General features: G+C 30.8%; 1 protein-coding gene across 2 annotated transcripts in view; it reads left to right on the top strand.

The window, feature by feature from the left end:
- The window catches only part of LOC142319995 (DNA-directed RNA polymerase II subunit RPB2-like), a 109888-nt gene that overhangs the window by 406 nt on the left and 93128 nt on the right, over window positions 1-16354 (top strand). For both annotated transcript variants that reach the window (XM_075357678.1, XM_075357683.1), the window contains exons 2-5: window positions 2186-2424; window positions 7885-8089; window positions 9256-9383; window positions 15596-15754. In XM_075357678.1, coding sequence (XP_075213793.1) covers window positions 2186-2424; window positions 7885-8089; window positions 9256-9383; window positions 15596-15754 — 731 coding nt within the window. The remainder of the gene's footprint in view (window positions 1-2185; window positions 2425-7884; window positions 8090-9255; window positions 9384-15595; window positions 15755-16354) is intronic.

Below are 16354 nucleotides of genomic sequence, written 5' to 3'. Positions count from 1 at the left end.
TGTATTTAGCGTTAAGGATTTACGAATTTATCAGCACAGGACTCGCTTAAACAAACTCCTATTAACCGAGCACTACTATAGCATAACAGTACGACGTTAAACCTTGAAGAAATAAATATGTAATGAGTTGTGCACGGTGCGCTTGTTGATTTCGAAGACCGGCTGTTTGTCAGCGTCTTTAGGCGTATGCTAGTCAAAACTGTCATATAAAATTTTTTATGTGTATCTATTGTACAGTCCCAGATAAAAATACTTCACGTTATACCGCACTTCCGAATTGTTATCGTGCGATTGCGTTATAATTTTTAACATTCTCACATTATTTTGTCGTTCGATACGAATCTTTTAAATTTGTATATAAATTCTTGTTTTAATGTACATCATTTTCTAATCTTAGATCGCTTGAAAATCTTTTTCTGTCGTTCGATGAAAATCTTTTAAATTCGTATATTAAATCCTTTTTTTTAATTTATATCATTTTGAAAAAATAGATCGGTTGAAAATCTTTGTCAGTTGTACCGTAATTTGTATTACTTTATAAATTAAGTTAAAATAATTGCAAAACTGCTGCAGAGATTTCACGAGATTTAGGAACATGTGAAAATAAAGTCGAGATTGGGAATGTAACAGAAGAATAGAAGGGTTTCAATACAGTCCTTGCAATAGTGTATTCTGCTATTAAATTTTAAGATGATGCATTTGATTGAGCGGTATTTTTGGGTTCATTAGTGTAAGGTGTACCGATTTCAGCACCAGTACTATAAAAAAGGCAAAACTACACGTTTTAATGAAAAAGTTGAATGGATCTAAGACTTAACCCAACGGGTTGGTGTAGTGGTGAACGCGTCTTCCCAAATCAGCTGATTTGGAAGTCGAGAGTTCCAGCGTTCAAGTCCTAGTAAAGCCAGCTATTTTTACACGGACTTGAATACTAGATCGTGGATACCGGTGTGATTTGGTGGTTGGGTTTCAATTAACCACACATCTCAGGTATGGTCGAACTGAGAATGTACAAGACTACACTTCATTCACACTCATACATATCATCCTCTGAAGTATTATCTAAAACGGTAGTTACCGGAGGCTAAACAGGAAAAAGAAAGGATCTAAGACTTGCATAACCAGTAAAGTTTGGCTTGAGAAGTTTGAAATATACGAATACTTTAATGTCGACAATTTATAGTAACAGGGAAAACTTTCTGCTTTCTCATAGTACCCAAAATTAATTTATTCTTAAGATATAACAATGAAGGTGTGATTTCTGTATGGTTTCAGATTTAATAGGATTTATTATGTTACAAAGCTGTGGTCCTGTACGATCAATGACGATTTATGGCCCTCTACAATGTGTGATTTCCATTTCATCGATTGAATGAAATGAGCTTTTTTAGATTTTAACACATTCTAAAACTTGCAATACTGACACCTATTTCTAAAAATGTAAGATTGCCCAATATAAGAAAATATTACTTTTCTTTCTGTAACAATAATTGAATTAATGGTTCCTAATGCATCATATGCAATATTCTGTGATATTAAAAAACACTACCAAAACGTTTTGTTTCTGTGAAATATCTTGTACCTTATTACAAATGTGCAGTTATTGTTCTGTTATCCTCCTTAATTTATTTATCCTTAAGTCTGAAGATATGTATTGTTTTTACTCATAGTCTAGCAGATACATGTTAAGTAACATAAATCATAAATTTATTTTGTTTGTTATAATTGGCCAGTTTATTTTCATATTTTTTTGGTAGAACCTGACTTGTTTACAAGCAGTAATTCGATATTGACTGTTCATTAGATGACTTCACTGCCACAAAGACAGTGAGTAGAATATTGTTTAACTAATGCAGCTGGTTCTGATTTTGATTCCTGCATTACTTTTTAAGAAAATCTTGTTTCATTCAATTAAATTTAAAAAAAAAATGTAATGATAAATTAAAATTACCATTACATTTTTTTTGGAAAATTAAGAAATGCCTCTATAAGAAGAAATGTGTATCAAATACATGAGGTAGAAAATTAGAATTTGCTTAATTTGTGTATCTGTATAGAATTATTTTTTTACGATTAAAAGTAGTGACAAACCTTTCTCACACATATTATAAATTAATAAATAATGAATAACATGTCAGAGACAATTAGTTTTATTAAAATTATGTTTTGTATCATTTCATTCCAGATCAGTATGACAAAGATGAAGTTGAAGAAATATCAAATGAACTCTGGCAAGAAGCTTGCTGGATTGTTGTTAACTCATATTTTAATGAAAAAGGTCTGGTACAGCAACAGTTGGACTCATTTGATGAATTCATTACTACATCTATACAACAAATTGTTGAAGATTCTTCTCATATTAGTTTGAAAACTGCTCCTGACAAATCTTCTGCTGCCCACATACAAAAAAAAGTTGAATCACCGGTCAGTAATTAAATTTTTTTATGGTTTTATTTGTTAAAATATTCATATAGGCATATACAGATGTAGTAACAGTAATAATTACTGAAGATTTTATGTTTTCATTGCATTCAGAACTAAAAAAAATCACAAAGTTATTCATTAATTGTTTGTACAGCTCTTTGCAAAAAAAATGAAACATATTAGTACTGGAGCTCACTGCAACAAATAGTTGTAGAGATATTACAAATTAAAATTCATACAGTAAAGATGATGAAACTGTATACTAGTGCCTCATTTTTACATTTTTCCTTGTTAAATTCCCCATGCCTCAGATGGTAAAAAAAACAACCATTGCAACCTGTAAACTTATGTAAAAAAATCTGTACCAGAGTTCTCTATGCCAAATAACATTAGACATAGTGTTTCCATGCTTCCTTTAAGTCAGTGATCTCCAAACCTTTTTGATCACATACCCGTAGACGAAAATAATTATAATTGGACCCCAAATAATATAATATATATATGTATGTGTATTAGAATCAAATTATTTATTTGATTCCACCAAAGAACACCGGTATCCACGATCTAGTATTCAAATCCATGTAAAAATAACTGGCTTTACTAGGACTTGAACGCTGTAACTCTCGGACTTCCAAATCAGCTGATTTGAGAAGACGCGTTAACCATTAGACCAACCTGGTGGGTTTTGCTTTACCCCCTGGGGTACACGTACCCCACTTTGGAGACCACTGCTCTAAGTGATCAGCAAAATTTGATTTTGTGTTATATTAAATCTATTTATTCTTGTATTCTGTGAAATGTCCATTAGTTTGACTAATACAAAAACATACATAGTTTATTGCATTTAATTTCTATGTCTGAACATTAATATGTATTTGTGTTATGTTTGATGGCTATTAATACTATTTCAAGATGAATTAATACAGTTTTCTGGGTGGCTTACAGTCCCTTACAGAGTTTCCTCCATTCATGTCCTTTTTCTATTCTTGATCACTTTTTTTCGTTAAAATGTGGATTACAGAAATAGACTCAGTTACCGAACTGGTATAATCCACAGAACTAGGAAAGCATTCCTCATTTGAGCATTTTTTCCGGTAAAACATACTGATTCAAAGTAAAAAAGTGTCTAAATTATATTGTCTTGAATGATTCTTATTTTTAATTAAAATCATTATCTATGCCATATATAAAAATCATGTCTGCTTACTTGCAAATTGGGTAGTTCTATATAGCTGATACTGTCACATGAACAATGATTTCTTGTTTTTTTAATATTTGTGAATATCTACACTGAGAAATAAATTAAGTTATGTCGTTTTCATTTCACCTAATGAGAATTATTTATTATTATTGTTGTCATTAATTTGAATTTTACATAGTAAATTATTGTTTGTAAGTTTGTAAAATTGTTTAGAACTAGAAATAAGGATATTTCTAGTAATAAAACTGAAATTCTTATATGATTCCATTTGGTTGTAGAACCGTCTTTTACTTTGATGTTTAGAATTTAGCCCCAATTTTTTCTGAATTTTTTTAGGGATACTCTATTTTATGTTAATTATATTATTTACACAGTTAAATTGTTCACATATATTACTTTACTATAATTTTTTAACAAAAATTCTCCTATTTATAATTATCACTTTGTAAAATACCCTTTACTCTCAGTTTTATGCATTGTATCAAGGATTATAAGTGATGCCACTAAATTATAATGAGATAGTTCTTGCTCCAGATATTTTTCTTCAGTTTTTTTGAAGAATATCTTTTTGACTGGAATCCATGGCTCCAGTCTCGCTTGAGAAATTTTTTCTTTTCATAATGTCATTGTATTGATTAAAAAAATTACTTGTAACCACAAAATTCTTTTCCTCAGCTCAAATTGATTCAGTTGCATTAAAATCAATTCTGATACTAATCAGTGGGTGATACAGCAACAAATAAATATTCAAGTAAAATTTTCAAATAAATATTCAAGTAAAATTTGAAAAACTCCCCTACTAAAGGACATCTCTCTCTCTCTCTCTCTCTCTCTCTCTCTCTCTGTGTGTGTGTGTGTGTGTCCCTTAGCGTAGCACATAAAACACCAATAGTCCAAGTGATATCATCCATACAATAATAAGTAATAATGTGCTCAGATAACAGGCACCGGAATGTTCTGATCACTAGCAGAAAATTGTGATTTGTTATTACATGTCGCGTGGTGGTCAGGTGTATACTTGTTACATTATTATGTATTTATTACTTGTATTTGTTATTATTAATTCTTATAATATATATATTTATTTATTTAATCAATATATATGCAAAATATATATTAATCATATATATTTTTATTTATGTGATTGTTTTTCTTCATAAAGTAATGAATTATAACCAAGAAGTAATTACTCAAATTAACCATGATACAACTGGAAAACTGTTTCTTCTGAGTATCCTTCATCATCCTTTTCTGATTTCATTTAATTTTCATATTCATTATTCATCAAATATTCATTTTAAAAAACAAACTGGTAACACTTTTTTAATTATTAATACTGATATTTTAATTCACCTTATAAATTCATGTTTTCTATTATTATTCAATATTGAATTTTTATTAATTTTAATTATATTTTTATAATTTTTTTTAGAGCCCATTACAGAGTTCTGTGACTGAATTATGTGTAGTTTTTCTTTTAAGGGAATTCTTATTTTAATCTCATTAAATATCATCTTTTCTTTAAAAAGTAATAATGCTTTTTTTTGTTACAAAACTTTTTTTTACTAAGTGTATGAAATCAGAAATACTAATTATTATCTCTGAAATTAACCAGAAGAAGCAGTAGCTTGAAAAATGACCAATAACCAAAAATCGATGATACAAATTGTCCTCACTGGGCAATAAGAACCAGTAAAGTGTATTTTAGTTCTTGAGATGAAGAGGTAATCAATTTTGGACACCTAATAATCCCATTCTGAGACACTGCCCACCCAGAGGGCCTAGCTGTGGAGGGCATGTCATAGGCATGCAGAGAAAAGCTAGTAAATATTCTAAAATAATTTATTAACCATATAATTTTTAGATTAGGTTTTATAACTTGTATTAGTTTAGGTATTATTTGCTCTGCAGCTGGATAACATAGTTTGACTAAAAAAAAATAAACATCTCTTAAATCACATTTTTTTGCATAAGTTCTTTTCTATTATGGCATAAAATTTATTGCATATTGTGCTACAACATATTAATTACAAAACAAATTGAGGTATGAAATTTAGTATCAATTTTTTTTAAAGCTATCTAATCTAATTCATCTTCATAAACTGTTAATGTTTGTCTGGTCATTTTTTATTATGGTCCACTCACTTTCTAAAAAATCAATACAACTTCCATTTACACAAAATCTTCCTCCCTTTTCAATTTTAAATAAAAATAATAACATTGTTTTTTGACCACACCCTACCTGATATATGTAATAATAAATCATATATTTTTTTATATATAATATAAAGAACTGTACCTTAATTTCTGAACATTGTATAATTCACAGATGTTCTGCCACTGCTCTCATATATAAATTCACTATCACCCTATAGTTGTTTTCCTCATTCTTTTATTTCAGTTTATTGTATTTTAGTACGGTATATTTTCTCACTATATTGAAACCAATTTTTTCATTTTAAAGGTTGTAGAATCTTATCATCAGAAAATATGTTTCTTTTGTATAAAATATTTAAATTATCATAGTATGAACTTAGTAAGAATCATTTAATTCTGAACAATTTTTTTCTTCATGTTGTTCTATAATGAAAATGATTATTTAGACTTGGTTTTATTTTAAACTATAAAGTTTTGAAAAAGACTCAATAAGTTCAGTAAATAAGCTTTTCATAACAATTAAATATATTTTCTATCTCTCTTGCAACCACATTCAAATGATTTTAATCAATTTGCTGCTGTTTTCACATTGGCAGCATCAGTTGATGTTATTAGTGATTTTTTTTTTTTTTTTCAGTTAGGTAGATATGTAGTTAGAATTTTTTAATTTTTTCTGTTCATTTTTGGACTTGTGATTTGCATCTGTGAGATGGCTGTCAAGGTCTATCAGTTTACAACTTTGCCACTAGGACCTAATCTTAAGGAACCCAACTACGTTGAGAAAATGTTAAATCCTTGTTACTTAATTGTTATAAATTATTATTTTATTATTTAGGTGTGCCTTAATTGATTAAAATCATTAACACAATTAATGATTTTAACACAGTGTTAATCATTAACACAGTGTTGTTTACTAGCGATGATACTGTGATTAATCACAGTATCATCACTAGTAAACAACAATTTCGTGTAAGAAATTAAATGAAATCACTAAAAAATATACAAACTCAAGCACTGCATAAAAGTAACACCTATCACACCATATATGGAATGAAATGGAAATAAAGTGAAATAAAGTAAAATGAAATAAAGTGAACAAATCTTAGTTTGGAAAATAATCTTAATAAATAATTATAATGTAAAATACAAGTAACCAATAAATACTACATTAATTGTAAAGGAAGTAATAAATTGGAACACGTTGCCAAAAATAATTAATCATCTGAGATGATAATTTAATACAATAAACATAATTTAAGTAACATACCAGTAAAAATAACAAAACTGAATCTACAGAATGTATGTGACTATATAGACTTCCTTACCCTTAATAATAACACAATATATACTCTTGGATTAGCAATTATAAATGTTTTTGGAAAACCGTAACTATTGTAGTGCAGATTGCTCTTCCAGAAAAATTGTTTTTTTAAACATTGGACATTGTAATTATGGTTTTCTACGTGGCAGCATATTCCATTGTCAAAGTATACAAAAAAATGTTTAAAAATGAAAAAAGTATCTTTAGTTTGATTTTTAAAATTTTAAGTATAAGTAGAAAAAATTTATTTATTTAAAGAACTGATCTGTGAAAGGGTCTGCTTTTGTTTGAGTTGTAACTTGGTTTCTACTTAAGAAAAGTAAGTTGATAGAATTTTTCAATTGAGATTTAAGTCCGAAGCTTGATGAGTAGAAGTTTCACAGCAGTTTACTAAAAAAAACTTATTTAAATCACATGGATTATATGATAAATAACATAAAAGTGATAGCAAGTCCCACCTCATTTTGCCTTTTATATTACTTTATTCATAGACAATCCTTTGCCTGTAATCTTCCTGTAATGCCAATATGTAACTTAATATTTTTACAATGAAAACCAGTGAAATCAATATTACAAAAAGATTATGAATCCCAAGTAATTGATTCTGCTGTTGCAAATTATGTTTAATTATAACTTAATTTTTTATTAAAATTAGTTCTGGAAATTATGAAAAATATTTTTGAATAACAATTCAATTTTTTGTGGAATATTTTACTCTTTGGAAGTAAATAAATTGTTATAAGTACAATTAAACTTTTTAATGTTTCTACTTTTTTTTTAGTTTGAATACTTGTTGAAATTTGGACAAATTTATCTTTCTAAACCAACCCATTGGAAAAAAGATGAACCACCTTCTCCTATGATGCCAAATGAGGCCCGCTTATGTAACTTAACATATAGTGCACCATTGTATGTGGATATTAGAAAAACAGTAATAAAAGATGGAAAAGATCCAATTGTGACACAGCATGAGAAATTATTAATAGGTAATTAATTATTAATCCTTCATTAGCATAGCAATTTACTCTTTGCTTTATTCCTTATTATTTAATTTTTAGTGCCATTGATTTCTTTATTAGCAAACTACATTCATTGAAACTGTAACTAATGTGTTTTAACTCTAGTGATATACTAAAACCATATATATATATATATGGTTTTGTACGATATGTACATCATATATGATGTACATATCTGATGACTTAATAAATTTTCAAAATAAGCATTACATTAAGGTTTTGATGAATTTAATTTTTTTCAAAATATTTGTTATTACTGAATGTAATATCAGTATCACAGTATACTGCTTTTAGTCTCTGTCTTATCCAGTAAAGATTTAATTTACAAATTGGTTTTCTGAACCAGATAGGTTCCTATGTCCTTATAGTTTGAGCTATCCATGAGTGCAGCTGTTATTGTGTGTAGTCTCCAACAGCTGCAGTTAGGGGTTATAGACAAGTCACTGGATGATGTGAAGTTTAGTTTGAAACATGTTAAAGGAGACCCTGTCTTTTATAGCATCTGTATCCGCTCAGGCATAGAAGACTTTGCCTCCATTTCTGTTTTTCCTGCTATAAGAAAATTAAAGTGGGTGGCAGTGTGAATCATCCTCATGAAACAAATAATAAAGGGCCTCACACCAAAGCAAAAAAGGGTAACTCTGTTGAAAGTCTTGGACAAGAGGAGTGAAAAGAACTAAATTTCTTAGCTGATTTCTGCTTGTGAAACAATGGATAGAAAATATAAAGCAAATGGCTAATAGATTCAGTATGTAATTAATTATTGAGACAATAAAAATTAAAAGATTAGTGAAAGTTGAAAGATGTGGAAAAGTACATGTCAATAGTCAACTGATCAATGAAAAATATTTCACCAATTTGCTGGTTCCTTCTAAAACAACTGAAAGCAAAATTTAAAACAATAAAATAATACATACACCAAGTTCTATAATTCTGTTTTTTAATATTCGAATTTAATTTACATAATGTATGAAACACTGAAAAATCTATAAGTAAAATGTATTCTGTACATTTGTAATTAAGATAACATAGATTTTACATTAAGGTAAAATTTTTAGAAAGTTTATGTTTTATGTTAGTTAAGGACAAAAATAAGAATTACATAGTTAGTATATGATCTGTTTTTATTTAAGGTAATATTCCTATTATGGTGAGATCAACATATTGTTTGTTGAATGGTCTTCTTGATCGTGATCTTTGTGAATTGAATGAGTGTCCTCTTGATCCAGGAGGTTACTTCATTATAAATGGTTCAGAGAAGGTGAGTTTATTAATAATTTTACCCTTTAAAACCAAAAGCATTTGACTTGAAAAGTATTTTTTTTATATTCTCTTTTTTATTTTATTTTCAGTATTAGATCATTACTAGCTTAACACTTAATATATTCTATTTTCATACTGTATTAAACTAAAAAATTTGTTGAATTTATTTTATATTAAATCTGTACAAAGTCTAAAAAGCAGATAATTAAGGGTTTGATGATTTAATTGGTTGTGAATGAGAGTGCCTGAATTTGCTGATTTTTCATCATTTGTGATGGTAAGACAAGAAAGTTTTATAGTTTATTTTTTCAGTTGTAAATTTTAACTTATGTTTTGTTTTATTCTATACGTAAATAAAATGATGAACATAAATATTAATTATGAACATTATGAATTTTACAAACACACAATAAAGTACATTAAGTGAACAGAAGCAGATCAACAAGCTGGGGATAGAATGACAACAGGTCTTAAATACTCAGAATTTAATATATCTGGTTCAGTTTGTTGTTTAAAAATTGAAAACATTTAAAAAAACAACTACTGTCTACTTTTTAAACAGAAAATGTTTGATAAACTTTATCTTTATCTGAGCTAGATTTTGTTCTGTGTTAAGCTTCTTTAGAGATTCATTCTTAACATAAAGCAAAATGTAGCTCACAGATAAAATGTTTTTTCTATGTTCCCTGTTTAAAAGTATACTGTAATTTTCAGTTTTTAAAACTTATAACATTTTTTTTGTCCTCAGTCATTTGACTGGTTTGATGCAGCTCTCCAAGATTCCCTATCTAGTGCTAGTCGTTTCATTTCAGTATACCCTCTACATCCTACATCCCTAACAATTAGTTTTACATATTCCAAACGTGGCCTGCCTACACAATTTTTCCCTTCTACCTGTCCTTCCAATGTTAAAGCGACTATTCCAGGATGCCTTAGTATGTGGCCTATAAGTCTGTCTCTTCTTTTAACTATATTTTTCCAAATGCTTCTTTCTTCATCTATTTGCCGCAATACCTCTTCATTTGTCACTTTATCCACCCATCTGATTTTTAACATTCTCCTATAGCACCACATTTCAAAAGCTTCTAATCTTTTCTTCTCAGATACTCCGATTGTCCAAGTTTCACTTCCATATAAAGCCACACTCCAAACATACACTTTCAAAAATCTTTTCCTGACATTTAAATTGATGTAAACAAATTATATTTCTGACTGAAGGCTCATTTCACTTGTGCTATTCGGCATTTTATATCGCTCTTGCTTCATCCATCATTAGTAATTCTACTTCCCAAATAACAAAATTCTTCTACCTCCATAATCTTTTCTCTCCCTATTTTCACATTCAGTGGTCCATCTTTGTTATTTCTACTAAATTTCATTACTTTTGTTTTGTTCTTGTTTATTTTCATGCGATAGGTCTTGCGTAGGACTTCATCTATGCTGTTCATTGTTTCTTCTAAACCCTTTTTACTTTCGACTAGAATTACTATATCATCAGCAAATCATAGCATCTTTATTTTTCACCTTGTACTGTTACTCCGAATCTAAATTGTTCTTTAACATCATTAACTGCTAGTTCCATGTAAAGATTAAAAAGTAACGGAGATAGGGAACATCCTTGTCGGACTCCCTTTCTTATTACGGATTCTTTCTTATGTTCTTCAATTGTTACTGTTGCTGTTTGGTTCCTGTACATGTTAGCAATTGTTCTTCTATCTCTGTATTTGAACCCTAATTTTTTTTAAATGCTGAACATTTTATTCCAGTCTACGTTATCGATGCCTTTTCCAGGTCTATAAACGTCAAGTATTTTGGTTTGTTTTTCTTTAATCTTCCTTCTACTATTAATCTGAGGCCTAAAATTGCTTCCCTTGTCCCTATACTTTTCCTGAAACCAAATTGGTCTTCTCCTAACACTTCCTCCACTCTCCTCTTAATTCTTCTGTATAGAATTCTAGTTAAGATTTTTGATGCATGACTAGTTAAACTAATTGTTCTGTATTCTTCACATTTATCTGCCCCTGCTTTCTTTGGTATCATGACTATAACACTTTTTTTGAAGTCTGACGGAAATTCCCCTTTTTCATAAATATTACACACCAGTTTGTATAATCTATCAATCGCTTCCTCACCTGCCCTGCACAGTAATTCTACAGGTATTCCGTCTATTCCAGGAGCCTTTCTGCCATTTAAATCTTTTAATGCTCTCTTGAATTCAGATCTCAGTATTGTTTCTCCCATTTCATCCTCCTCAACTTCCTCTTCTTCCTCTATAACACCATTTTCTAATTCATTTCTTCCGTATAACTCTTCAATATATTCCACCCATCTATCGACTTTACCTTTCATATTATATATTGGTGTACCATATTTGTTTAACACATTATTAGATTTTAATTTATGTACCCCAACTTCCTTAACTTACCTGTATGCTCCGTCTATTTTACCAATGTTCATTTCTCTTTCCACTTCTGAACACTTTTCTTTCATCCACTCTTCTTTCGCCAGTTTGCACTTCCTGTTTATAGCATTTCTTAATTGCCGATAGTTCCTTTTACTTTCTTCATCACTAGCATTCTTATATTTTCTACGTTCATCCATCAGCTGCAATATATCGTCTGAAACCCAAGGTTTTCTACCAGTTCTCTTTATTCCGCCTAAGTTTGCCTCTGCTGATTTAAGATTTCCTTCATTCTTCTTCTACACTTTCTACCTTATCTTTTTTACTCAGACCTCTTGCGATGTCCTCCTCAAAAATCTTCTTTACCTCCTCTTCCTCAAGCTTCACTAAATTCCACTGTTTCATCTGACATAACATTACAGAATTAAAAAATCAAATGATTTGATTGTTTTAAATAATTTTCATCACTTTTTTTTTTTTTTTGTCTTCAGTCATTTGACTGGTTTGATGCAGCTCTCCAAGATTCCCTATCTAGTGCTAGTCGTTTCATTTCAGTATACCCTCTACATCCTACATCCCTAACAATTTGTTTTACATATTCCAAACGTGGCCTGCCTACACAATTTTTCCCTTCTACCTGTCCTTCCAAAATTAAAGCGACTATTCCAGGATGCCTTAGTATGTGGCCTATAAGTCTGTCTCTTCTTTTAACTATATTTTTCCAAATGCTTCTTTCTTCATCCATTTGCCGCAATACCTCCTCATTTGTCACTTTATCCACCCATCTGATTTTTAACATTCTCCTATAGCACCACATTTCAAAAGCTTCTAACCTTTTCTTCTCAGATACTCCGATTGTCCAAGTTTCACTTCCATATAAAGCGACACTCCAAACATACACTTTCAAAAATCTTTTCCTGACATTTAAATTAATTTTTGATGTAAACAACTTATATTTCTTACTGAAGGCTCGTTTAGCTTGTGCTATTCGGCATTTTATATCGCTCCTGCTTCGTCCATCTTTAGTAATTCTACTTCCCAAATAACAAAATTCTTCTACCTCCATAATCTTTTCTCCTCCTATTTTCACATTCAGTGGTCCATCTTTGTTATTTCTACTACATTTCATTACTTTTGTTTTGTTCTTGTTTATTTTCATGCGATAGTTCTTGCGTAGGACTTCATCTATGCCGTTCATTGTTTCTTCTAAATCCTTTTTATTCTCGGCTAGAATTACTATATCATCAGCAAATCGTAGCATCTTTATCTTTTCACCTTGTACTGTTACTCCGAATCTAAATTGTTCTTTAACATCATTAACTGCTAGTTCCATGTAAAGATTAAAAAGTAACGGAGATAGAGAACATCCTTGTCGGACTCCCTTTCTTATTATGGCTTCTTTCTTATGTTCTTCAATTGCTACTGTTGCTGTTTGGTTCCTGTACATGTTAGCAATTGTTCTTCTATCTCTGTATTTGAACCCTAATTTTTTTAAAATGCTGAACATTTTATTCCAGTCTACGTTATCGAATGCCTTTTCTAGGTCTATAAACGCCAAGTATGTTGGTTTGTTTTTCTTTAATCTTCCTTCTACTATTAATCTGAGGCCTAAAATTGCTTCCCTTGTCCCTATACTTTTCCTGAAACCAAATTGGTCTTCTCCTAACACTTCCTCCACTCTCCTCTCAATTCTTCTGTATAGAATTCTAGTTAAGATTTTTGATGCATGACTAGTTAAACTAATTGTTCTGTATTCTTCACATTTATCTGCCCCTGATTTCTTTGGTATCATTACTATAACACTTTTTTTGAAGTCTGACGGAAATTCCCCTTTTTCATAAATATTACACACAAGTTTGTATAATCTATCAATCGCCTCCTCCCCTGCACTGCGCAGTAATTCTACAGGTATTCCGTCTATTCCAGGAGCCTTTCTGCCATTTAAATCTTTTAATGCTCTCTTAAATTCAGATCTCAGTATTGTTTCTCCCATTTCATCCTCCTCAACTTCCTCTTCTTCCTCTATAAAACCATTTTCTAATTCATTTCCTCCGTATAACTCTTCAATATATTCCACCCATCTATCGACTTTACCTTTCGTATTATATATAGGTGTACCATCTTTGTTTAACACATTATTAGATTTTAATTTATGTACCCCAAAATTTTCCTTAACTTTCCTGTATGCTCCGTCTATTTTACCAATGTTCATTTCTCTTTCCACTTCTGAATACTTTTCTTTAATCCACTCTTCTTTCGCCAGTTTGCACTTCCTGTTTATAGCATTTCTTAATTGCCGATAGTTCCTTTTACTTTCTTCATCACTAGCATTCTTATATTTTCTACGTTCATCCATCAGCTGCAATATATCGTCTGAAACCCAAGGTTTTCTACCAGTTCTCTTTATTCCGCCTAAGTTCGCTTCTGCTGATTTAAGAATTTCCTTTTTAACATTCTCCCATTCTTCTTCTACATTTTCTATCTTATCTTTTTTACTCAGACCTCTAGCGATGTCCTCCTCAAAAATCTTCTTTACCTCCTCTTCCTCAAGCTTCTCTAAATTCCACCGATTCATCTGACACCTTTTCTTCAGGTTTTTAAACCCCAATCTACATTTCATTATCACCAAATTATGGTCGCTATCAATGTCTGCTCCAGGGTAAGTTTTGCAGTCAACAAGTTGATTTCTAAATCTTTGCTTAACCATGATATAATCTATCTGATACCTTGCAGTATCGCCTGGCTTTTTCCAAGTGTATATTCTTCAATTATGATTTTTAAATTGGGTGTTGGCAATTACTAAATTATACTTCGTGCAAAACTCTATAAGTCGGTCCCCTCTTTCATTCCTTTTGCCCAGCCCGTATTCACCCACTATATTTCCTTCCTTGCCTTTTCCAATGCTTGCATTCCAATCTCCAACTATTATTAAATTTTCATCTCCTTTTACGTGTTTAATTGCTTCATCAAGCTCTTCGTATACACATTCTACCTCATCATCATCATGGGCGCTTGTAGGCATATAGACGTTAACAATCGTTGTCGGTTTAGGTTTTGAATTTATCCTTATTACAATGACTCTATCGCTATGCGTCTTGAAATACTCCACTCTCCTCCCTATTTTCTTGTTCATCACGAAACCTACTCCTGCCTGCCCATTATTTGACGCTGAGTTAATTACTCTAAAGTCACCCGACCAAAAGTCGCCTTCCTCTTCCCACCGAACCTCACTAATTCCTACTATATCCACGTTTACCCTATCCATTTCCCTTTTTAAATTCTCTAGCCTACCAACCTTTTTTAAGCTTCTAACATTCCACGCTCCGACTCGTACAATGTTATTTTTTACTTTTCTGGTGACCCCTTCCTTAGTAGTCCCCACCCGGAGATCCGAACGGGGGACTATTTTACCTCCGGAATATTTTACCAAGGAAGGCGCCTCCATTATTGCTTTTGAAAATGCAGAGCCACATTTTCTTGGAAAAAAAAAAACAGCTGTAGTTTTCCATTGCTTTCAGCTGCGCAGTACTCAGAGGACTGAGTGATGTTGATACGGCCGTTTAAGTCGTCCTGACTCACGCCCCTAACAACTACTGAAAGAGCTGCTGCCCTCTTTCAGGAATCATTCCTTAGTCTGGCTCTCAACAGATACCTCTCCGATATGGTTGCACCTTCGGTCCAGCTACTCTGTATCCCTGAGCACTCAAGCCCCCTCACCAGCGGCAAGATCTCATGATTCATAGAGGAGGTTTTCATCACTATCTACCATAAATAAAAAACACAGCATTAATTAATTTGATCTATTTTAGGTGTTAATAATCCAAGAGAGGATGACTCCTAATACAGTGAATGTTTATAGTATGAAAGATGGTAAATTTGCATATAAGGCTGGAATAAGATCTTGTTTAGAACATTCGTCTCAACCTGCATCAACACTATGGATTAACTTGATGGCTAGATGTAATCAGGTATGAAATTGAGTCACACAACTTAATTTAAAAAAAAAAATTAAATTATTTGTAACTCATTAGATTAGCAACAACTCTTTTTTAGCGACTTATACATTGTACTCAAAATATATGCATTAATTTTTTTCTTATAAGAAAAATTGACATTACCTTACTTCATTCATTAAAATATACAACCTCAGTAGTTTTGTTGTTAATTATAAATTCAGGATGATGTTTAGGACACATTACACTGTTTTTTTTTTTTGTTATATATATAATCTTCCTCTTTTGAAACACATTTGTCCCATCTGTCTGCAAGCTTTTGTATTTTATCTGCAACAATTTATTTAGTTTGAGCTTGAAATCATATTTGCATGTTTGCACAAATGTTTTCACCTAGTTATCTTCAAATCATCTTTCACCTAATGAGATTTGTTTCCTACCTAATCAGAGGACTTTGTTTACTAATCAATAACTAGTTTCTGATAATTTCTTAGCAATGAATAAATAACTTCTTTTTTTTATATGCACCTTCCAAATAATGGCAAAGAATAGGATTGGATCTAACATTTCCCAAAAGACAATAAGCATCACTTTGCAGAAGGCTACATTTTTCAT

The sequence above is a fragment of the Lycorma delicatula genome, chromosome 1 (genome assembly GCF_047948215.1).
Source record: "Lycorma delicatula isolate Av1 chromosome 1, ASM4794821v1, whole genome shotgun sequence".
Classification (NCBI taxonomy): Eukaryota; Metazoa; Arthropoda; class Insecta; order Hemiptera; family Fulgoridae; genus Lycorma; species Lycorma delicatula.
This window is presented reverse-complemented; position numbering and strand designations above follow the sequence as displayed.